Source organism: Excalfactoria chinensis, chromosome 18, assembly GCF_039878825.1.
Source record: "Excalfactoria chinensis isolate bCotChi1 chromosome 18, bCotChi1.hap2, whole genome shotgun sequence".
NCBI lineage: Eukaryota > Metazoa > Chordata > Aves > Galliformes > Phasianidae > Excalfactoria > Excalfactoria chinensis.
Window position 1 is genome coordinate 7,839,663 of NC_092842.1, and position 24,378 is coordinate 7,864,040.

Consider the following 24,378-nt stretch of genomic DNA (forward strand, 5'->3'; position numbering starts at 1 on the left):
GGTCAATGATTATTGATCAGACTGTTAAGTATTTCTTCGCGATTCTTTATATCCCAGAAGATTCAGGGAAATGAACAGTGAAAAATTGCATCAGAGTCCACCTTTGTTTGAGATTGATGTATTGAAACAGAGTATTCATTTGCCAAATCTGTGGGAAAAATTGTGTAGTAAATGATGACATGATAACCCAAAGTGCAGAAATTAGGTGCTACCTTTTTAAATTATCTTTGTTTAATTTTAAATGCTAATTTGAAAATGTGAAGACAGTCTTTGTAGAACATGAATAGTGAATTATTGATAAGAGCAGATTTGCGCAGAAAAAAAAAAAACAGAGGTACAAGCATTGCTAATCCACTGACCTTTACATTTCATCTTACACTGTGCTCATGCAAAAAAATTCCAAACTGAAGTTGCAGTGAGAGGGACTGAAGAGAATCCACAGTGAGAAAGTAGAAATTTCTGTTCTTTTTACAAAAGAGCAGATCTTACGGAGGTGCTATTACTGTCTTTTGGTAGTTTAATAAATATTACTTCTCATGAGCACTTCCAATTAAATGTTTTCTTACCATATCACCATTTGGCAAAAGTCCCAAAATATTTGCATAATAATTCCTTTTTTTGTTTCTTGATATTTCTACTGTATCTATTTCCTCAAGCCCGCCTTACATACTATTTATTATTTGAAGACTGACCATAAAGTTTGTTCTGTAATTCAAAATACTGCATGTGTTGAAAGGGAGTGCTAATGCATAATTCTTGCAAAATCAGAAGGCATACTTTATGTGACTTCATTATGCTTTACATTGCATAAATTCACAAGATCTTCCCTGAACACACAGAGCAGTTAAGATAAACTTACTATACATTAAAGAAAACTACTGAACACAAAGAATTATTTCTGCAGATATTTGCCTCTAAGAAATGATGACATATGTCTGTGTCTGAATCTACAAATAGATAGATGGATATACACACATATGTTCATTCACACACACACATAGCCTCATAGTCATGTCTCTTATACATATTTATATAAACAAATTTACATACAGAATCTTTTGTAAATTTTAAAAATCAACACTACATGTTTTGTATCTCATTTTTAGGTGTTAATTCCCTTAAAGTTGCTTCAAATTTCTCTAAATGTGAACTATCTTGAAAATAATCAGCCATGTATATACTTAAATAAAAAGTTTGCGAAGTATAAAATTGGCAAAATGTCACTGATTGGTTGGAAATGCCCTTTCACCTTATTGTGTCTGACCTGCCATTTAATTAATCTGTTCTTGTCTGAGAGCAGACAGTGTTAAAGATAAGCAGCACATTGAGCAAAGCCTACAGCACTTTGAATACATATTCAGCTTTTTTATAAAATAATTTTACTTAGCCATATTGATAAGATTCATAACTTCTACTTCAGTTTGTATCTTATCTAATTTCTCCTGATTGCAAATATTTACATGTGAGAGTCTGCATTTACCTCTTCTCTTTCAGCTGCATCTGTTCTAATTGCCTAGGCTGGTGCTATAAAGTTTGCATCTGCTTTCCATACCTGCTTTCTGTGTTTTCAGATCATTTTTTCGAAGACATGCGGTGGGCATTCAGGTAGTCCAGATAAGGATTTATAGTGACAAAATATTGACTGGATTTGGTATTCACTTATGAAGGATGACGTTAGTGCCACAAAAATCCCTGTGATGTACAGGGAATAGTTAATTAATTAAAGGACCTGCTAATTGCTACTTGAGGTACTGTGTGGAGATGATGAAGAGTGCTTGGTACAAGGTTAGGTTCTCAGTTTTGAGTGAACATTTTCATTTAAAGGATTTCTTTAAAGTACATCCTAATTTTTTTAATGATTTTTTTTTCCAGGTTACTGTATCTAGTTCAGACTCAAGTGTTCAATTGAGCTTCAATTAATTATAATATATAGTCGGGGTGCTTTAGCTGGGATAGATTGATGGAGAAGCTTTGTTTCATTTGGTGCAGGTGGCACTGTTTAATAAGCACAGGGGAGAGTGAATAATGTAGTGTTTGCAAAGAGAAATAAGTGCAAAATAGAGAGGTGCAATTAGATCAGCTGAAAAAATAATAATAAAGGACAAATATTAAATGGTCAGGTATCTTGCAAATAATAGATAAAATAGTAATAAGTATCTCATTGCAAACTGCCATCTTAATTTATGAATATGTAAAAGTATTCCTTTAAAATAAATCTAGTGAGCTAGTCTTCTGCCTTCATTAGGCAGGCACATTTCCATATCTGAAAAATACCAGAGTACTAATTTTTAAACACTACCTATTATTTTCCGCATACTGAAGTATAGGTAGGATTCTAAATAAAAATGACTTCAAATATGAACTTCTAAACTGTATTATAAAAAAAAACTCAAACCTTTGGCATTCTTTAATTATTGCTATTTCATAGTGGATAAAAATTACCCCATGTAAAATTAATCTGTGCAAACTTGTAAATCTATATCAATAATTTACTAGCAGATGAGTGGCTTCATGCTTCTCGTTCATGCACTGAAGATAAAATAAAGTTGAAGAAGATTATACAAAAGAAAACGAGATTGTAGATAAAAAATAAAGCCCTTGAGAATGAAAATCTTCTTCTAATTGCACACAGCAGAATAAAAAGGAGTATATACCACTGAAAGTAATGTTATTCGACTTAGAAAAAAAAGAGTATCTGGTAGCTAAGAGGATACTCTTGTGAGTTACTTAATAAAAGCGTGTGTATGTATTAGGCATTTCAGCAACACTTCTGCATCTAAAAATTTCAGCTGTAGACAGATTTTCCACAGACGATTCCCCCCTACTGCTAACCTCTTAAATATACCTATAAAATACAAAATGTTCCCAATCACCTCCAATAAAGGAAGCTTCCTTACATTAAATGCGTCTAATATTTGGGTTAGAAATCTGAAGTGCTTTCTGATGTGGTTAAATTCACGAAGAAATGTGGTTGTAGAACAGAAAGGAGGGCATTCAGAGCACATCACTCTGAATATTTGCAGATGGACGTGGAGCTGTGAAAGTTTACTTATGAAATATGGAAATAATCATATTCTTAGTCTCTGATTATTCAGCGTGGGTAATACTGTCGGACTCTATCTTCAAACCTTATTTTTGCTGTGTAGCTATGTTTACCAAATCCATGATACATCCAATCAGGGCAGCCTCCCAAAGCTCCAGGATTGGCTGGTATTGAACTTGTAAAATGTTTATGAGTGAGTGTTTGCCTGGTAATGTAGCCCTGGGTGCCCTGCTGTCAGCATGGAATTACTGATACTATTACACTCATAGGGGTTTGGAGGGAAGAGAAGGGGAGCTGGGTAATGGCGGGGAACTTTCTCATCTGAAGTCTCAATGTGTATTTAGACAAAATAATTTTCACCAAAAAAGCTTCACTGCTTTGTTTTTAAAAAATAATCCATTCTCTTACTCTAAGAAATGTTTTGCTACAAATTACAGGTACGTGAGCTCAAACTGTACAGTGTCTTTATCAAGTAAATTAAAAAGAAATTATTAAGAAGCAGCTACACTGCCAGATCCAACAAGAGACATTTTTGCAATCTTGCATAAATTTTACCAAATGACTAAAAATTAACAATTCCTACTGTGTAAAAATATTCTGTTATTTACTATGGTAGAATCTCAAGTCAGGCAATCAAATCTAAACACAGCACCAAAAATCCATCCAAAAAAACTCTCTATAGCTATCTTGAATATACAGCCGCTGACCTTCAGAATCATATTTTCTTCACCAATTCACTGTAATAAAAATGAACATTTTGTCATCACTTTGGGAAACTGTGCCAAACACCTTAAAACACATGTCACATGCCAACTTTACTTCATTTTTCTCCTCAGGGAATAGATACATCTGGAATCATAATCACAGATAAAAACCTTGACAAAATTGCACATGAGCCCAGCCCTTCTCTCCAACACCTACCTTTTCATAACATTTAATACAATATTAATATCAGTTACTAAAAAGGCTTCCAACCTTTACATTTCTGACATAACATGTTCAAACCCATATTTCACACTTCTTGTTCTGTTTTAAGTTCAGTGGATTTAACAGGACTCTGGAGAGAAGATCATGTGGCTGAAGATTTCCCTCCCTCTCTAACACCCGTAGAGGCAGTTTTGGAATTGTTTAAATAGCTGTGGCTGTATAAACTGAAATATTCAAGATTACGGGTATCTTATTTCTCTCTTGCACATACAGACACATGCTTGTATATTTATCTGAAATCTACTGCTTGTACCAGCACCAAACAAATTCTACGCAACATCTGGGCAAAACGTTCTGAATATTTTCCTTTTAAACTTTATGATTTATTTTTTCTGCGTATTCTTGGTTTATCAGACAAATATAATTAGCTCATATTATATAAGGATATTACTTGGTCTTTTTTATCTATGATTGACAGTTTTTCAAATCAAAATAAAACCCATTCTTAGCCAATCATCTTCTTGAAAGCATGTTGCTGTTTTAAGCTTGGTTTGCTTCAGAGACAGCTAGAGATCCTATTCAGTCAGGGGTAAACGGTGAAATTACAGATCCAACAGATTTCCCACTCCCCCCAGAATGCCTGGCTTAGGTAATATCTAATGGCTAATTTCCTAGACTGATGTTTTTACTGCGTGTTTTTATATAACATTAATCAGCTGATGCTGCAAAGAAACGGAATTTGAGAACTTTGCAAATTTTCATTTTTTATTGTGTTTGTAATTAGTACCATGCTGGAAGTACCTCAGGCAGCTCGCTGTATGGCTTTGTTCATGTCAGAATGGTGATAGCAACCTCTTTTTGTTACATATTTAGCAGCTTTGAAAGACATTTTTTATACAGCAAACGTACTAGACAGCTTTAAAGCAAGGGACATTAGATAGGTTGCCAATTATTCATTCAGCAGCTCTACGTGCATCAAAAAAAATGCATACCACCAAATATTCCTGAGACAAACCACTTAAATTTCCTGTGACTCATACACCATTTCTGCACTAACTGGGTAGGAATAGCAATCATTTAGACAGAGAAACAGATATTAAATGTTTCTTACCCCGGAATACTAAAAACATCTTTATAAATATGCTCATTTACAGTTTGGGGACAGCATCTGTGGCAAGAAGAGTCTTCTTAAAAATAACCGAATGGTGTTTCTTAATAAGCTTATTTCATTATTTTCTTTCACTTTAAAATAACCCAAAGTGCCTCATTTGGTATATAGGAAGTGTAAAGAGTGATATATGAATGGAGCAATAATTTCCCAGAATCATTCCAAGTCAGCCTATCGTGCAAAAGTGGATCTGTAGCATTCTAGTCTGCCTCCAGCAGCTCAGGGAGATGAAGCTGAGCTGAGCTCCACTTGCTGACAAGAAGCAAACTGTCTCACATTTTAGGAGAACAACATCATTGCCTATAAAAATGAAGAAGAGACAAAATAAATAAAACCAGTTAATGTTGTAGTTAACTTGCAAATCAAGTAAATCTGTTGGTACAGTATTGTAGAAATAAATGGTAACAGCATCACACCAAACACACATTTCTGAACATATAAGCGCTCTGATTTTGATTTAATGGTATATCAGCGTCAGCTATTGCTTCCTTTGCTGGTACACACTTCCTGATGCCTACTGTGAAGGGTGCCCATATTTACAACTGAGTAAGATGATTAATTACACCTTGTCAATCACGGTGCATGAAGACATAACACCACAGCAGACAATGAAGAAGATGCCTGAAGCTACAATTACATTTTAATTCATAGTTTATTGTATGCCCCCATATATTGCAGTCTAATAACCGTAGGGGCATCAAAAACATATGAGATATCAATCACTCTGCCCCCTGGTTTTTCATGTTTATATTATTTCACAGCCCTTAAATTACCATAAGTAGTTACTTATTTCCTAATCTTTCTTATCTCTTACCTTTTGCTTCCATTTATCTTTTATTCTTAGTACCTTTATCCAACAGCTACAAGTATTTGATGGAAGTTTGTAGCTCACTTAAAATCTGTAACAGACAACCTGAAACCCAGCAATTAGCAAAGACAGCTTAGACTTGTGTTCCTTTGTTGAAGGAGGCGTTGAGTCTTTTGTTCTGATTTAGTCACGGTAGCTGGGTGGAAGCTGGTACCTCATTATGTGGTTGGTCTGTTTGTCTGGTAGGTAGCAGATGGTACTGGAGATGACGTTACCAAGAGAGGCAGGGTAGAGAAACTCAAGACCTGTGATTTGTTCACCTGTCACCTATAACAAAATACAGGTTAAAAGACTTTATTATTAGCTGAACCATTTTTAATGGAAAAAAAAAAAAACAACAACAAAAAAAAACCCCTCTTACTTCAAATGAATTCGCATTTGATTGTAAAGATATTGCAAAATAGCTGTAACAATTTTTCTGTTGCTCATTATTCAGGAATACCCTGGATTTTATTCTGAACAATGTAAATGTCATTCATGTGTCAGTGTGTACATTAGCAGCTTTGTGTTTACATTCTGCTACTCTCCTTGTGTTTTGGTAGCAAGGGTTGGATGTCTTCATGTGTTTGTATATCCACTTAGAAGGCAATCAGAGATGGCCTGTGAGTTGGAAGTCATGCCATACCTGTCTGACACGCTGTTGGTTTTATTGGTGCCAGCCACTTATGTTACATAAGTTACATAAAATATCGTACTTGAATTCAGAATATGTATCTTTTAGAAAATCAGCAGTGTCAGATGGTGTATAAATCCATGACCTTTCCTGCTTCCAAAATCTATGTTATCAATTATATGTCACAGAACTGAACTGGTATTCAAAGATCTTTAGGGTAGTACAGTATGCAGCTATCAATAAGGATACAACAAATTGCCTGAGTTAAGGCAATGCACTGCTGCTGTTCCACAGCAAGATATGGTGTCCGTGGTGTCAAGTGAGCAGTATTCCACATCAGCATCACTGGAGGCAAACCTCCCATATGAGACGGTAATGTCTTGTAATTTAAGGAAGGGATAAATTACTTTATTGACATAACCATTACACAGTGCTAGTAATTCATTGTAGAATTCTAATCTGAACTGAAACATGAACATCTGTTGTCTCCAAGATTTGACTTTAGGACAGTCTTTGACTAGTTCCCAGGGATGACAAATAGCTTGTGTTCCGAGCGCTTTCCAGTGCAGTCTGGTGGCTATTTCATACGCATCTCTACAAGAGACTTTGTTCTCTGTGACGTGCAAGTATATTTAACTGCTCAGAGAAGTTCGACACAAAGATGGTAAAAAGCCTTGATTATTCTAAGAACAGAACACGCAAACCTAGCAAGATTTCAATATAAATGTAGTCATTCCAATTGTAGCAAGGACAGCAATACCTTCACCCCACCTGTAAGAGGCACATCCCTGTTTCACACCCTTAACTCTGTTGCACTAAGCCATGTAATCATTTGTGGGCACAGATAAAGTATCAGGTCTCATCATTTTGTGTTCAGGTTTACTTTCCACTGCTCTGCCTTTCTAATACAATCATAACCGTGATATTTGACATTCTTAGCACTAATTACTCCACCCTTAGTATCCACCTTCTGGGTACATATTAAGACGTGATGAACGCTTTCCCATTGTGCGCTCCTCATCTTTTCTGGAGGCTTCCTGAAGCTCCTCCTGAAGTTCAGAGCAGGTCTCTCCGGCCCACGGCTCCCGCAGCCAGCTCGGGCGGAGGAGAAGCCTCCACCAGCAGAAGGCTTCGCGGCCAAGGGCGGCACACCCGGCAATGTTCTCATGGCGGATATTGCTCGGAAAGGGCCTTGTTGGAGGAGCTCGGCGTGCTGTCATTGGGCTAGGTGCCTCGGACTCGGAGCGCTAACAACATCCGCAGCCCCCAGAGCGCCGCCAAACGCGAGACGCGAAGCGCAGCGCAGCCGGCACCCAACAGCCGCTGCGCACGCCGGGCCGGGAAGCGGAGCGGCCGGGACCTGGGCGGCGGGGCTGAGTAGGGCCGCGGCCCCTGCGCGCTTCCCAGCCCCGAGCACATGCCGGCGGGCCCGGGCGCGGCGGCAGCCAATGGCGGCAGGGCAGGACATGATGTCAGAGGGGCTGTAGAAAAGGCGCGGAGCCTCGCGCGGCGTCTGAGCTGCAGACGCGCCGCTCGCAGGCACCGCGGCGGGCGGCGGCTCCGGCTCCGGCTCCGCTGCCACCGCCATCGCCGCCGCTGCTTTTGCTACCGCTTCTGCCGTGCTCCCCCGCGGCGCGGCCGCCCCCCGCCAGCAGTGCCCCGCCAGCAGCCTCCTGGGCCCGCGGGCCGCGCCGCTTTAAGGAGAGAGGGGGGCCGCGGAGTGCCCGTCCCATCTGGTGCCCATCCAACTCTTCCTCCTTCCCCTTGGCTTTTTCTTTTCCCAATGAGCTCCAGCAGGCTGGGGGAGGAGCGGGGGAAGGAGCAAACTTTGCCCCTGAGCTGCTGCCGCTGCCAGCCCTCTGGACTGTGAGTGCGTACGGTGGGCACCCGCCCCATCCTTGCAGCATCAGCCTGCTCTCCGCCTGCTGCAGCCTCCCTCTCCCTCGCTTTCCTCCTCTAAATTTCGCACAGTACGATGTAGGGGCTGGTCGTTACTCTTTTTATTTCTCACCGAAGATGGTGCGTTTTTTTTAAATATATATTTCTCTTATTTATTAATTCCTCCCGATCGTAAGCCTGCCCAGCCTCCTGCCAGCTGGGCCAGAGCGTAAAGCCTGGGACTGCACCTGGGGCAATGAGCCCTGAGCTGAAGAATCCTCCCGGAGGGATGCGCCGGGGCCGCGCCACAGCCTAGCTCGGCGTCCCGGAGCGCGCAGCGCCGCTCGGCCCCTCTCCCTCGTCCCCTCCGCCCGCCTGCTTTGCACCCCGTCCCCTCGAAACCTCGGATCAGAGCCTGCGCCCCGCTCCGGAGATCTCCGCCGGGTGGGGAGCCCGGAGCCCGAGGAGAGACGGGGCGGCCGTGCTAGATGCATGGGGGAGGGCTCCGCTTAATGCAAGTTCTGGGCTCCTGCAGGGACCCCGACAACTGTCAGCAGCAGCAGCAACTCGGGGCCTCCTCCTCGTCTTCCTCAGCGATGCTTTTTCACAGCCTGTCCGGCTCGGAGATGCACGGGGTCATCGACGAGATGGATCGGAGAACCAAAAGCGAAGCACCGGCCATCAGCTCGGCTATAGACAGGGGAGAGACCGAAACGGTAGGAGGCGAAGGAATGGGAGTCGTTCAACTCCCTAAACGTAACGAACCCTTCAAAAATACATCTTTTCCTTTAAAATAACAGATCGGGGGGAAACGTATGCAAAATACTAAATCGGAAGAAATTTAAGCATGAAGGCGCTCCAAAAGGTTGAGTAAAACCATGGGGAAAGGCATGAAACTGTTAATTATTAATAACATGCATAGTAATAGTAACGCTTGGGTGGAACAAACGGTGCTGCTTTTGCAAGAAGCAGAGAGCTGGAGCAGCCTTTTGGTAGCGTCCAAGCACGCCTTCCCTTCCCCCAGCCTGTCCGGCCTTCAAAAGTTTTTAGGGAGAGGCAAAGTATGCTTTTGTACCGATAACGTTTGGGCACAGCAAAATTTTTGTCTGCAGAATGGAAATAAATACCAGAGAACCCAATTCGGTGTTGTTTTTCAGGTGAGGTGTCTACACTGAGGTAGGCATTGTAGGACCAGAAAAGAAAAGCCCGAACAAAAGCAAACAAACAAAAAATAAGCAAAACAAAATCCCCAAACCTCCACCACCTTTAAATCATAATTTCTCATAGTAGGAAGATCCATGAGCACTGGATTTATGAACCTGGTAAACGGATCTGGAAGATGAGTTTCAGGGAAATGGATGCAAATCTTTGTAACTTTGCCTCTTTTTATCTTCTATCTGCTGATGGGTAGTGCTTGCATGTTAATGCATTTAGATAATAAAAGGACGCATCCATCCTTCGAGCCAGAATTAAGCCAGCAAAGTGGAAGAGATTTCTGAAGAATATTAATCTGACTGAGTCAATATTTACCGCATACTCCTTTTTTTTTTTTCTTTTTTTTTTTCTTTTTTCTTTTTCTTTTCTTTTTTTTTTTTTTTTTTAAGTAAAGAAAATTCTGGAGTGAAATTATAGCATATTTTAGTAACTCTGTCTTGTAAGGTGATGTGGTGATGTGCAAGGAGGGTGTCCAGTCACGGCTTTTAAGACTTCATCAATGTGTTAGTTCTAAATGTTATGTAGAAATGTACATAAAAGTGACAGAGAGATTATTTGATCCTGAAATATGGGCTAGAGCAGCCTTTGTACCATAGCATCAGTTCTTATCTGAAGGGTTTGGGGGGTTTTGTGGTTTTGTTGGTTTTTTTTGTTTGTTTTTTGTTTGTTTTTTTTTTTTAAGTTAATATTTCTGCATGAAATTAAACAATATCAAGTTATCTTTGCTGGAATAAATATTGTGGCGTGATATTTTTATCTATCGATATAATTTATTTGTATTCACATGTAATTAGTAGTGGGATAGAATACTGGACTCTTAAATACCAATTCTGGGCATATTTTAGTTACTGGATAAGCAAAGTGGAAAAGTTGTGTTTCATTGAAGTTGATTTAAAAGAAACTACTTCACATGTAAAACGATCCCAAATCAGAGTTCAGTTAATGCCTTAAAGAAATTAGGCATCGGCAGACTCGTGTGGCTAACGTACCCGTGTAGTGCCATCGTTGTGTTTACATGCACTTCTGATAGTGGAAATGCTGTGCTGCCAACTGTAGTGCTCACAGTGATGGGGTTTTTTGATCTCTGGAATTGCTGGGTGAAAGTAGTCCGTCTCTCCTGTGCTGCACAAATAGCTAATAGCTCCGTTTCTTTTGGGTCTCCCCGTTAGCTGCCTTCTCTCTTCTCGCTTTGCACAGGGACTTAAGGCTCTAGAGGAGGTAAAAGTAAACAAACAGATCCCCCCCCCTTCCCGAATCAAAACAAACTGCGTGTTTGGGGGGGGGGGCGGGGGGGGGGGGGATGTTTCGAGTTGTCTTACACAAGGGCAAGTCTGCAGTGTGTTTTCAGCAGAGTGCCATGATAGCAGTAAGTTCAGAATGAAGTGGACAGCAGTGCATTGCCAGATCTGCCGTAAATACTGCTCGTCTGAACCTCTCGGCTCGAACTCTGTTTTAGGGTGTGGGGTGAAACACATGAGAGCACTTACACGGTTTCCGATATTTTTTTCCTTTTTTCCTCTCTCTCTTGCTAGGAGTTGACGGAATTTGTACGTATTTGTTTTTCTTTCTTTCTTTCTGTTTTTTTTTTTTCTTTTTTTCCAGGGGGTTTCGATTGGATTGTGATTTGACACTGAACTATTAAATTATATAGGGGTTACATTTAGTTTTATTGCTTCCAAGTTTATCCGAGCGTAATCTAAAGCACTCTGTTGTTTCTCCCCACTTTATTTCTCACTATTTCGTTTTCCCGATAAAACGTTCTGCACCTCAGATTTAGTAACGCTCGTCTTCTTCATAGTTTTATTTACCGATCCCTCCCGTGCTTTGGGTCACGGCAGCTTTGGGTGCGTTTGGAAGCAGCTTGCAGGGAGCTGCGTCTCTGCCACTGTGGCTGCTGGGGGTTTGATCGTAATTCACTTGGAGTTTTATAGCTAGGAAAATACACACGCGGACAGGCTCCACGTATACGCACTCACAGAACATTAACTATGCAGATACTCTCCGTGTATCCACAATAATCAAATCTAACATGAACTGTCTGCGATTTTCCCTATTCTAATTGTTGCACCTGGCTGTTGAGGTGCATCTTTTCTAGTTCCTGGAATTGGCAAATTCATAAGAGAAAAGGAAGGAGGAGAAAAAAAAAAAAAAAAAAAAAAAAAAAAAGGAAAGAAAGAAAGTCCTGGGTCTCATCCGGACGCCTCCCAGGTTCCTTCTTGCTGCGTTTCCCCCTCCCGCCGGGCCGGGCAGTGTCTGCCCCCGGGGAGCCGCGGGGCCGGACCGGACGGAGCCCCCACGGCGCGCTCTGCGCTGCAGCGGGGGGACACGCGGCCGGGCAGGGGAGCGCAGCAGCGCCCGAGCTTCTCCCTCACGCTAACGGTCCGAAATTGTTTTCCCCCAGCAGACCATGCCTTCCATCAGCAGTGACCGGGCTGCCCTGTGCGCCGGCTGCGGGGGGAAAATCTCCGACCGTTATTACCTCCTGGCTGTGGACAAACAGTGGCACATGCGCTGCCTGAAGTGCTGTGAATGTAAACTCAACCTGGAGTCCGAGCTCACCTGCTTCAGCAAGGACGGCAGCATTTACTGCAAGGAGGATTACTACAGGTACAGCCTGTTCCGGCGCGGGGGGACCCACTCGAACTTCCCACGTCCGGTCCTGGGGACTGAGTAGGGGTCGTAGGGCGCGGGGCCCCGGGGGCGGGCAGCTCCCGAAGCGCCGGCGGGGAGGGATGGCGCGGGGAAGGGACTGCACGCGGGCTGCACGCGGGCTCCACGAACGCGCGGGGCGGGGAGCAGAGCGGTACCGGGAGGGCTCGCCGTTCCCACGCGCGGGGCCGTGGGCTCGGAGCACGTTGTCCGCCCGGTCGGTTGCGGGCGCACCGCCGGGGTGGTTCGCGGGGCGGGGGGCAGCTCTCCCTGGCGCCCGACCGCCGCGCTGCTGGTGGGAAGCGGTCCTGAGACCGCTGGCGGGTAGCGGTGCCGGCTCCGTGCGGTGCCGGCTCTGTGCGGACCCGACGAAGAGCGGGACGCGCCTCTCACCGCCTCCTCTGGTCGTTCTGTTTTGCAGGAGATTTTCGGTGCAGAGATGTGCGAGATGTCACCTGGGGATTTCTGCCTCCGAAATGGTCATGAGGGCCAGGGATTTGGTATATCACTTAAATTGCTTCACTTGCACCACTTGCAACAAGATGCTGACCACCGGCGACCACTTCGGCATGAAGGACAATCTGGTGTATTGCCGCCTCCATTTCGAGACTCTCATCCAGGGGGAGTACCAGGTGCATTTCAATCACTCGGATGTAGCCGCTGGGAAGGGCCCAGCGTTGGGTGCGGGCTCTGCCAATACTTTGGGACTGCCTTATTATAACGGCGTGGGGACTGTCCAGAAAGGGAGACCCAGGAAAAGGAAGAGCCCAGGGCCTGGGGCAGATCTGGCGGCCTACAATGCAGGTAAGAGACCCCATCTTCCCCCAACAACAATTCAAACAGTTTGTTTCTGTTCACTTCCAAAGGGGGATTTCCGTTTATTTTAGCTTAAACCGTTAATAATAGTTTAGCTGCAGCATAATTATTGAGATCAAGTGCTGTCAAACTGCAATTACAGAAGCTAATATGTTAGCATTTTTCACTTCAGCTGGAAATAAAATGTTTTGAAGCAAGGTCATCTGGTTAAGGAGGGGGAGAAGGGGGGGGGGGGGGGGGGGGGGGGGAGGGTGTAGCCTGAAATAAAATCTGGAAACCAGAGATTGTAAGTTAGCACTTCAGAGAGCTGTGAATTTTCTTTAGTAGCTACACCCTCAAAGGCTGCTGATGAGTGAATTATTCTGTCCTTCTCCCGAGCTCTTGCGCCTCGGAGTTTTGGAAGGAAAAGGAGAGAGAGAGAGGAGGCGCAGGGGCAGCTGTTTCCCGGCGGGTTGGGCTGTGGTGCCCACGGAGCCTGCAGGGGCTTCAAGAAGCAGGTGCTGCCACAGCCTCGAGTCTGCTCCTGCAGTGCCAGGCTCGGCCGGGTTTGTGTGCATCAGAGGTGATTCAGAGGAGTCAGGAAATTCACAGCATCTCCATTCGCTGCCTCGAGTCACAGCCCCTTCCTCTTAACTGAGAGCAGCAGTAAGAAGAAGGGGCAAACGCGGCGGCAGCCACAAGCCTGCGGACTCCGCAGGAACTCCGCGTCTCAGGCTCTGTGCGCTGAGCTGCCAACTTTCTGATGTCCTTCCTCATTTCACCTCCCCACCATAACAGTACTGTAATTCTGTAGGAAAGGGAATTCGAGCAGTCTCCTGCCTCCCCCCCTCTTTCCCTCGCCAGAGCGGCCGCGATCGCCGGCGCTGTTCCTTGTGTGCGAAAGTGGACTGTAGAAAACGCTTAGTTATCGGTGTTGTTAGAACTCAAGGCAGAGGTGGGGTTTCCTTCAGACCTGAGCACCCATAAGGCGTCCCGTTAGTCCCCGGGCATGAAACTCCTGCACCCGTTTCGTTGTGCCACTTCCGTATTGTTTGCGATGTTGTTTGGAGAGCGTTTTCTTTTCAATCTGCGGGACTCAGATTCGTCCCGTAGGGCGCACGTCTTTCCGTCACGTTTTGCCTCCCGGAGGTGGAGTTGTTGGGGTGGGGGAGCAGAGCCGCAGCGGGCAGGGAGGGAGAGCGTGTGGGGAACGGGGAACGAGAGCCGATGGTTTGCGCTGAAAATGGCTAGGAGAAAAGAAGTACCTCCGAGTGACAAGTAACGCCTCCGGAACAGAATTGTCACCTATCGTGGGTTTGACCGATATCTGAATAATTTGGAAATCCGTACAAAAATCCGTAGGTGTCCCAGTGGTGAAAGGTGTGTGTAACTGCGAGCTTTCAAACGTTCAGAAAACGTGCGTCCTGCCCGTTTAGAAATGTTTCCTTTTCGGAGGGATTAGACTGTAATTGCCGTTCCGCTGTCTCCCTGTGCAGGGCAGATGTTCAGTTTCAAAGGACCTGTAACCGAACCGGCGGCATCTGTCCCGGCTTGGAGCGCAGCCTGAGAAAGTCCTGCCGCTCCCTGACCTCCCGAAGGAACCGTCCTTAAATGTACCTTAACAAATCGTTTCAAAATTAATTGCCCTCCCGTTTTGCTTCTCTAATATTGGGTTAGACCCCATAACTGGAGCTTAACGGGTCTTCGAGGAATCTTCAGCTTCTCTACTGAAACTATTTATCTACTTAACTGCTTACTAAACCAATAATCAATTAATTTATATGGTAATAAGTGCCATTGAGCTTGGAAATCAGAGCGGGTGTTCTGTTGGTTTAAAATTTCACAAAGCAGGAAATGATTGCAAAGCCTTCTATTCTGTGTCTTCTAAAGGAGACCGTTGAAAAGTGTGTGATCGGTTCTCTCGAGTTATCTTTAATGGACCTTCTCCTTCCCTTCTGAGAACTGCACTAGAAACGAACCGTGTTGTCCTCCGAGAGTGTTTGTTGCTGGTAATTTGTGTAGAATACTTCGTGTAAATAAATCTACACCCAGAGGTGGTGGGAAAAGGGGGACCCGTAAATACAGCCGGGGTTGAGATGGGAATTATTTCGTAAATAGCAGCAAACATTCATCTGCGACGTGAATTGGTCTGGCTCGCTGCCTTTTTTTTCTACTTAAACGAAACGCTGTTTGCACGGGGACGATGGGTTTTGGATGTGGATGGAGCCTGACAAGTGGAAAATAGCTTAGAAGGATGCCGAAACTTCAAAAAGATTTCGTGATTTTTTTCCTCTTCCCCCCCCCCCCCCCCCCCCCCCCCCACACACACACACAAAGTGTGTTCTGTGATCATCATTCCTTTTTTCACTTGTTGGGTTGGATTTTGATGTTTTTCGTGCTTTTTTTTTTAGGTCAGTAAATCAATGGCTGAAAGCTTGCTGAACACAGACGCACCTGTAAAGAATTCTGAACACTCCCTTTGTGAATTAGGCCCCAAACCTCCCACAGCTTGTTATATTTTATTCATATCTATCTGGTCTGTCTTTAATATGAAGACAGTAAAATATCCCTTAACATGATAGATGTAGAGGCTTGGGGCGGCACGAGCTGATAAAATATCCGTGATTTGTGCAAACAGAAAAGGTGCCGAGAAACATTTCCTTCCATCTCTAGCTGCGTGCTGCGGGGCACCGCGGGGTCGGGCCGGGGCGCTTCTCTTGGCAGCGCGGGGCTCTGCGGACTGCCGCCCTGCGGACCGGCCCTGCAAGGCGCCTTTGCCGAAAGTTTTCTCCCGACAGAATTCGGGAAAACCCGGAAAGTTTTGTAGAGCTAATTTCCCTTCTCTCTCCTCACGCCCCCTGGGACCGAAAGCTCAAAATAAGCGTTCCCGCGGGTACAGTTGCAGAGCGAGCAAACAGAAGTCACAGCTAAAAAGGGGACGTTTCACAGCAATTTCCTAAGGAAAAATGAGAGTTCCATCCTTTCCCTCCTTTTCTTCCCCTCACCGCTCTGACGGGTCACCCCGGGCACAAGCAGCCGCTCTCCGGGGGGCACTGCCGGCCCGGGGAGCGCAAGCAGAGTGGGCGCGGGGCTGCCGTGAGGCTCCGCCGTGGGCCTGGCGCTGTCCCTCGGGACACGGCCCGTGGGCTCCCCGTGCAGCCTCCGCCCGCTCCGGCCCCTGAGGGCAGTGCGGATCCGCGGCCGGCCGGGTTAATAGCGGAGCGCAGGGACTGACGGCGCGCTCGCACCGGCCATTCAGCGCCATTCAATTGGCTTAATTGAGGGGAAAAGCCCTCCGCGGACGGCTCCTCCCGCGGCGCCCGGGCCCTTTGTCCGCTCCCGGCCCGGGCCGCTCTCTCCCCCTAGAGGCGCCGCCGGGCCGCTCTCGGGGTGCACCGGGGCTGAGGCAGCGTTCCGTGCCCCTCGCTCTGCAGCCCTGCCCGGTGCCTTCTCCCGGGTGCTGCCGGGCACCCCAGCAGCAGAGGGGGAACCTCGCGTGCTTTGCGCGCCACGGCTCCCGTAAGGAAGCCGTTCCATTTTAATCCTAGTTGTGATGAGGGTTCCGGTGACTGAATGTCCTCTCCTGCCACTGGGGAGAAAGGCTGCTTCCAACCCCTCTGTTTCTCCACGGAGTCCTTCGCGTGCTCCTACCCGGCAACAAACAGGTCCTCAGCCCTGCCCCATCTCCTTAACCCAAGTTCCCTCTCCAGGCAGCGGTCTCTTGCAGAAGGAAAGGGGTGCATGTTCCAGAGCCATGAGAATGGCGAGCTGATGCATGCTCCTAATGTGCCTCTTGTTTCATCATTCTTTCAGCATCATAATTCATTTGCTTTCTTTTTGGGTAATTTAGCATGTCAAACAAACTATTAAAAAGAGAAGTTCCTCCCAGGGAAGTTCCTCTTTCCCATCTTCTTCACGTGCCGTAACTTACCTACCTGCTAGCTACAAAGCACGTGATTTGCTCTGACTCCCAGCACGCATAGTCTGGTGATCAGTGTGTGAAACAATGCTCCCAAGTTTTCTTCTTCAAACAGTGTTTGCTGTAAGGATAACAGTGCATCCCTCTTTGTTCTCTCTTGGTTTTAGAGACAGTTGTGCACATTATTCTGCAGAGAATATTTTGATCACCAGTGTCGAACTTAGAGAGCAGGACCCAATTTCTAGTAATGCTCTCAGTGGACTTCACCTTCTGTGGCCAAAAGAACATCTGTGTCAATGCTGTGATGTGGCTGTAAGCTGAGAGCAGCCAGGGGACGGGAGGGTGATGGTCTGGTGTGGGACTGGGGCAGAAAGGCCCTACAAATAAATCTGGGATCTAAGAGATACTTGGCACCGCTTCAGAATTGGTTTTATCACAAAGCAGAAATGAAATGTTGGTTAATTTAAAACTCTTCAGACTGACCTGAATTTTAACAGTTTTATTTCTGAAGTTCCCAGCATGAGCCCTAGGTACTGCAACTGAATGGGGATAAGTATGGGTGTATGAGCAGTTCCTTTGGGAGACACACAGAGATGACATGAAGGAACAGGGAGCATGTGTCTGAAAACAGGGGGCTGCAGGAGGAGCCTCTGTGGTGTCTGACATTGTGGTGTCTTCTGCAGAAACTCCACTCTGCAGATCTCCATGTGCTTCTGTACCTCCATGCCTGCGATGCCCATAGACATTGCATGTTGTGCAAGAAAAGTACATCAGGACAGATCTAATGAAACAACATTCTGGAGATGGTGCCAAGTACCACAACCTCATGTAAGACCAGTGCTAATGTCAGGCTGGGTGGTGCCCGGTGAGGAGCAGCTGACACTCTTATGTACTTCAAAATCTGCTTTGTGATTTTCTTCCCAGCAAAGGACAAGAGTGATGCATATTTACTGTTATTTTAGTATTATTTTTATTAAGAATTATGAGAATTTTATAGAGCAAATTGCTCACTGTCAAGCAAAGGTTTGATGAAAAACTGATACCCCCATTCCCTTCTGGGAGCATTTAGAATCAAGTCTGTTTTCTTGGGTCCTGATTGTATCTCATTCTTTACAGAAGAGGTTAAAATCCCACTACTTGCAGCTGTAGGACTTGTTTTGTTACATATCAACATGAACATCTCAGTCCTCTGGATAGATATTTTGGTGCGTTTCCTCCCAACTCTTGGCCTTGTTATTTCTGGGAGAATTTGAAAGAGTTTAAGAGAACACAGAGATCTTCTCTATTCCTAATATATGAAGTTCTGTGTGTTTGACAACGAATGCCATGTTGTTCTACATTTCCATAATGCCGTTTGCTATAAGCAAAAGAGTTTCAGTTATTCTTCACCGTATTCTTTAGAGGAAGAACTGTAGCTGTGGAGGAGTCTGGGGCTGGTGGGATCGTTGCAGCTTTGCACCTAGGATCTCAGTTCTTGAGCCAAAAGGCAGATCTTGCTGCACTCTGTCCAGCTCTATGGATACCACAATTTTACCATCTCCTTTTGTGTGTCTTACACCTTCTAAGTTCTGACGCTTCCAGTCCTATACTTGACAAGAAGCAGAAATGCTTCTTATTACTGGGAATTTGGCATAAGGAAGATATCTGCAAAGGGTTCGTGCAAATGTATGCACATGTGCACACACATTTATGTGAACAGCACTATTTTTGTCTTTTTTTTTTAAATTATTTTTTAATTGTAGCAGTACAGAAGCACAGACATATTCGAGGCTTTTAATCACTCTATGGAACAAACGGCTGTTGGGGTAGCACTGAGCTCTCACAGGCCTCATCTGAACTGTGCCACAGCTGGTAAAAAGTTTTTGAAAAGCTGAAGTTCACAGAACAGTTCCGGTACATGCTGCTGAACTGCTTTCCTTTGGATCTCTTTGCATTTTTTTTCTTATAAGCACATGCATTTTATATAGGTTTTTAAAAAGCATTTTTAATGCATACTGTTCAGAAATTGCATGTATGCAGCAGGGATGAAAAACTGATAAATAGTTTGAAGTTAAGTTAGACTACAGGTATATGCATGTCTGTGAGATGTTCTCATGTACCAGCTGGAGTGGATAACTGAAAAAAACCTGTTTACCTGCTTATGAGTTTCAGCAATAGTTCACATTTTAAAATGTGCTTGTGAGGGTGTTTTCTTTCGCATGCAACAGAGAACAGACAGTAGTGAGTAGTCATTACTTTTAACATAAGACTTACAAGGAAATTAAAAGGGAGTTGCAGATATTGGTGCAGAAGAAGCACATAAATGATATCTTGTCAGAGCTAATTTTTAGATCTATCCATGATTTTTTAGTGAATCTAAGCTTGGTGCTTAATGGTTTTAGGTTTTTGGGTTTTTTTTTCCCAGAGTTTTTCTATGATTTGCTGTGTGCACATGCAAATCAAGATCGGCTTTTGGTCTATGAGACTGTTTTGCTTGGCATTCAACATGTAATACTATTGGATAATGATTGCAGTGTTCCTTGGTCGCAGAGGTCCCTTGCAGACTTTGATTTGTTATTCCCATTCAGTGACTTAAGAGATTTCAACAGAACGGATCATTCAAACTATTACTTTCAAATACTCAAAGAGTGAAATATTAATAATAAAAACCTTTTTTTTTTCTTTTTTTAATTTGGTGAGCTGCTGATATATTGTATTAACAGCTTTATTTCTCAAGCTAGTCAAATTATAATTTGCTGTCTGGTACCCACAAACTTTATTTCTTTTATAGTGTTTCATTTAATGGTCTCTCTTGTGCTCTACAGGGTTTAGTTTGATGGAGGAAATAATTATAATTTTAACTGGTCTGTTCCATCGAGGTTTAAGTGGACTCTATTGTACAGCTTTCTTTGTACATTACAATGCAATTTATAGTGATACAAAGTACATTAAAACACTTTACAGAGTTGAGGACAGCTACTGTCCTACAAACAGAAAGTGGAGGAAAGGCTGTGTGGAGATGGAGGAAAGAAAAAAGGAAGCAGACTTGACATTTTAAAAGCCATAAAGAGGCAGGTGAGGGTCCTTGCAGGCTGGTTATTGTAAGGGAAACATAGAAGATGCAGAAATGGAGGGGAAGGCAAGTAGGGTTTGTACCAGTACAATACATGCCATGGTATGTTATTTTAATTGCTGCACTCAGATGAACTGCAAACAATGTTGGTCACGGAGCAATAGATTTCCACGCCTTTTCCTCTTGTTGCCTTAAGCTTTAAGCTGCAATGAAAACGATGGTGACCACCTGGATAGAGACCAGCAATACCCCAGCAATCAAAAAACAAAGCGTATGAGGACATCATTCAAACATCACCAGTTGCGGACAATGAAGTCATACTTTGCTATTAACCACAATCCTGATGCCAAGGACTTGAAACAGCTAGCTCAGAAAACTGGCCTGACCAAAAGAGTTCTTCAGGTAAGAAGAGCAGTATTTTGTCTTGAAAAGTAAATAAAATATCAATTTCATGCTTGGAATGCTGTGGATTTTGCTTATCCTTGAGCTTTTCATACTCATTCGTACCTTCTGTGAGAATTCAGTTTAATTCTAGAAAGTATAAGAAAAGTTGTTTGATTTCAGCTTCCCAAAAGCAGATCACTTGCGTTATAATTTTTAATGGCAGCTGTGAAGCTGTGTGGGGTCTCCTTATTTTCCTGAAGTCAGTTAATTCTGGTGCAACTTCTGATCCGCTGCAAGAAAAAGTAAATGATTTCAGTTAATGTAAATAGGTTTTAATTTAGAAATTAATGTGAGCAGTTGTCTTTAAAAGAAAGTAATTAGGCATTTGGATCCATTTTATTAGGGCAGGAAAGATACCTTTTCTGTCAAAATGCAAGAGGACATATTTGATTTCACAAATATATGTTTTGTTTAGTTGCATTCTAGACCTTAGAATGAGAGAGGACAGTATTTTGGAAGTACTTTTTCATGTGGGAGGGTACATGCTTTGCTTGAGTTGTTATGGGAAGGAAAGGTAAGAATATCAGTTGGCTCAGTTCCATTTTAATTTATAGTTCTGATTCAGTGAGTTAATTTTAATGGGCACTTATTCAATAACTGTAACTAGAGATAAATTTAGGCATGTAGGAGCTGTGATATTCCAGGATCCAGCACTGAAATCTTTAAATGGATCTTAATAATAGAAAAATAAAGTCTGGGGGCCTTGTAGAGAAAGCTAGAGCTCAGAGATGGACTCCTGGGAAAGCACTGTGGATAGCTCTCACACACTCACAGCCAAATGGAGGGCAGTAGACAAAAAATATAGAAAAACCTGACTTTACTGGAAAGACTGTGGGTCTTACAGAGTTAACACCTAAAGGTTTGTAGGCTTCCTAATAAAAACTGCTAATAAAAGACTGTGTGTAATTCATTTTCTTGGCTAGATCCTCCAGAACTGGATTTTGTTTGTTTTTATGAAGCTGATTTGCGGTGGTGGAACGGATTCCTCCTTCATTACTGGTGTGCATCCTGGCACTTGGCATAGTGTCTTTTGTAGCAGCTCTCCTTTATCCATGCGTGTGGTGGAAAGGATTTTCTGCCTTTAGCTATCATTATTTTGAAACTTCTTCATTTCATCATCAGTTTGTACACTTTGGTAACATCTGCTGTCTGTTACAGTGTATTCACACCCGAATTATCTTAGAAATTTCATAGAGTGTGTGAAGAAATCCCTTCCGTGTCTGGAGGACACCTCTGTCTTGGTCATCTTTCTGGTCTCTTTCCTCAATCTGCACAGCCTTCTAACTTCAATCTCTCCTCTTATTTCAACTCATGGTTTTGTCCTTCCAACTCTTTTCTAAGTCATGTTATCTGTTCTGTCCTTCCTATTTACATTTCCTCATCTCCAAAACTGGATTCCATGTCTCCATTCAGTCTCTATTTCAGTTTGGTTGCTTCTGTTTCCATTTTATTTTATTTTATTTTATTTTATTTTATTTTATTTTATTTTATTTTATTTTATTTTATTTTATTTTATTTATGTACTTATTTTGGTGGCAATCCCTTACAATTTCACTGACTTTTTCTTCATGGTTTTGGTAATTAGTGTTTCATTTCTTTTACTTTCACAGTTAAATACTCCTTTATCTCTGGGCGCCTTTAGCTGAAGAGAGTTGCGAGGTAATAGTTGGTGGTGAGGACTGCACACAGAGGATGATCTGTTGGAGGCTCTTCAAGAAAATGACTTAGAGCGATACTTTGTCTCGTATCACTTGAGTTTTCCCGTCTGTTAGGAGCATTCTGTACTCCATGCTCTGCTGGTCTTTTTGTTTGAAAATTAATTTGGCCATGAAAACAACAATTTATAAAAAAATTACTTTGGAACCTTTGTGCCCAGTTGGTTTATTTCTAACCTGTGAGAGAAAATAATACGGTTTTGCGAAGCTGTGGAGGTAATTTTTCAAACACTGAAGTTCTGCTGTGCAAGTTTCAAGTTTTGCTCCTTGCTGGGGAAAACTCTTTGTGATGTTGGTTACTGAGGTAGTGTCACTTGTTAATCCTTCTGTGCCAGAAAGATTGGCATTCTATCTGTGTCATTTACTGAACGCAAAGTAATCCACTGACACTATTGATCTAAACAAGCATCATCAGTATTAGTCTGTCTTACACATTAGAGGCACATGGATTTCTAAATGCATGTGCACACATTCCAGTAGGGAGAAATTTTCTGTTTTCCCTATGTTGCTTCTAGGTGTATCTGTAAGCTCTTTTATTTTCTGCATGTTCAGATCTCAGTTCAGCTGATGAACGATAATGACTTCATATATCATCAGAAGATTGGATTTTAATAGAGAGCATGAGGTATCAGATGAGGTGAAAACAAATCCTCTTGTTCTGAAACCAGTGGGATTTCTAAGCACACATAGCAGGGTTCCTAATGTTTTAGGAAATGGATATAGTGCCCTTAATGTAAAGGCAGTGCCATATAACATGTAATGAAGGTTGTTTATCTGTAAATTAGTACACAGTTTGTCCATCGTCTAAGTGATCTGTAATATTAGACTTGGAAGACCTGACTTCTGTCTTGGCTTTGTATACAGTCAGACATTGGCTAGCCAAGTCCAGAAGCAGAATGGCAGGGAAATGTAACATCCTGCTTCAAGAATGACATTTCCTTCAATGGCCTTGTAGTGCAGACTATTTTCCTAAAGTAACATTAGAATTACAGTAAGCCTATTTATACTTTTACTCCCCATTTTATTTATTTTGACTCTCATTTAGCCTCATGTTTGCAATTTAATGTGTATGTATCCGGTATTGTAGCTAGGGAGCACAAGCCCATTGCTGTGAGCTATCATTCATGACTGAAGTGACCAGTTAATGGTAAGCCAACTAAATGGCAAAAATGTTACTCATTTGGAATTGATATTTATATTTGTGAGGTCAGAAAGTGAAGGTGGAAATAGGTAGATGTAAGAGCATGTGATTTGCTGGCTATAGCTATGTGTACATCCTCTCTACCTTGGAGTCTGGAATACTATAACCTGTGGCAGAAGCAGTCTAGGAACATGAACCATTGTTTTTCAGTGGGTGTCTTGTACACTGCTTATGCTTTTGGAATCACTCTCCAGTAATGTTGCTATGAAGACCTTACAAAGGTTACTGCATACATTTACACTTCGCTAACTTTCCAGTAGTCAACAAATATGAACATTTTCTCAGTCATTAATGAGTATCCTGCAGTCCTCTGTGATGAAGGTTTGCTTTAGGACAGCATACTGCAGACAACTTACTGAGACTTCGTTCCTATAATATCCGACAGTTCTTTTTCAACTGTGCTCTTAATAGTAGGGACAGAACAGTCAGAATGCATGTGCAGTTTGCCATGTGGTGGCACATCCTTTACAGTTTTACTTGTACAACCAGCATATAACCATTTCATTACAAACAAAAAATTAAGTTATCTAAGGCAATTACTTGGCTTCATTCATGACAGTATCAAAATTCTTTACAGTACTTAGCATATTTATTATTAATACTTTCTTATGGCGATAATATTTTATTCCCATTTTAGAGTTGGAGAATGGAGACAAAGAGAGATGAACTAGTTGTGCCTATCTCTGAAGCACTAGTATAATGTTTTAACTGCAGCACCACTCTGCCGAGCTGCCGAGTGCCCAGCGACAGGCATTCAGCTCTGCTTGCTGCAATGTAGGAGCATCAGTGGAGCTCACAGCTGCTTTTATTTTTCAGTGGGAGTTTTCATCCATATTTTCCCCCTTTGGTCTGAAATAGCTCAGCCCTATAATGATACAGTTGGGCAGAAAA

The 24,378-nt window shown here is 43.2% G+C and overlaps 1 protein-coding gene across 5 annotated transcripts in view; it reads left to right on the forward strand.

Moving 5' to 3' along the window:
* LHX2 (LIM homeobox 2) overlaps window positions 1-24,378 on the forward strand; it is a 31,737-nt gene that overhangs the window by 2,623 nt on the left and 4,736 nt on the right. Inside the window, exons 1-5 of one of the 5 annotated variants that reach the window (XM_072352679.1) lie at window positions 8,254-9,213; window positions 12,114-12,319; window positions 12,783-13,165; window positions 20,324-20,529; window positions 22,182-22,230. In XM_072352679.1, the coding sequence (XP_072208780.1) occupies window positions 8,986-9,213; window positions 12,114-12,319; window positions 12,783-13,165; window positions 20,324-20,529; window positions 22,182-22,217 (1,059 nt within the window). In that variant the 5' untranslated portion in view covers window positions 8,254-8,985 and the 3' untranslated portion in view covers window positions 22,218-22,230. Of the gene's footprint in view, window positions 1-8,253; window positions 9,214-12,113; window positions 12,320-12,782; window positions 13,166-20,323; window positions 20,530-22,181; window positions 22,231-24,378 lie in introns of those variants that run through there. The other 4 variants (XM_072352675.1, XM_072352676.1, XM_072352677.1 and 1 more) reach the window with 4 other exon arrangements.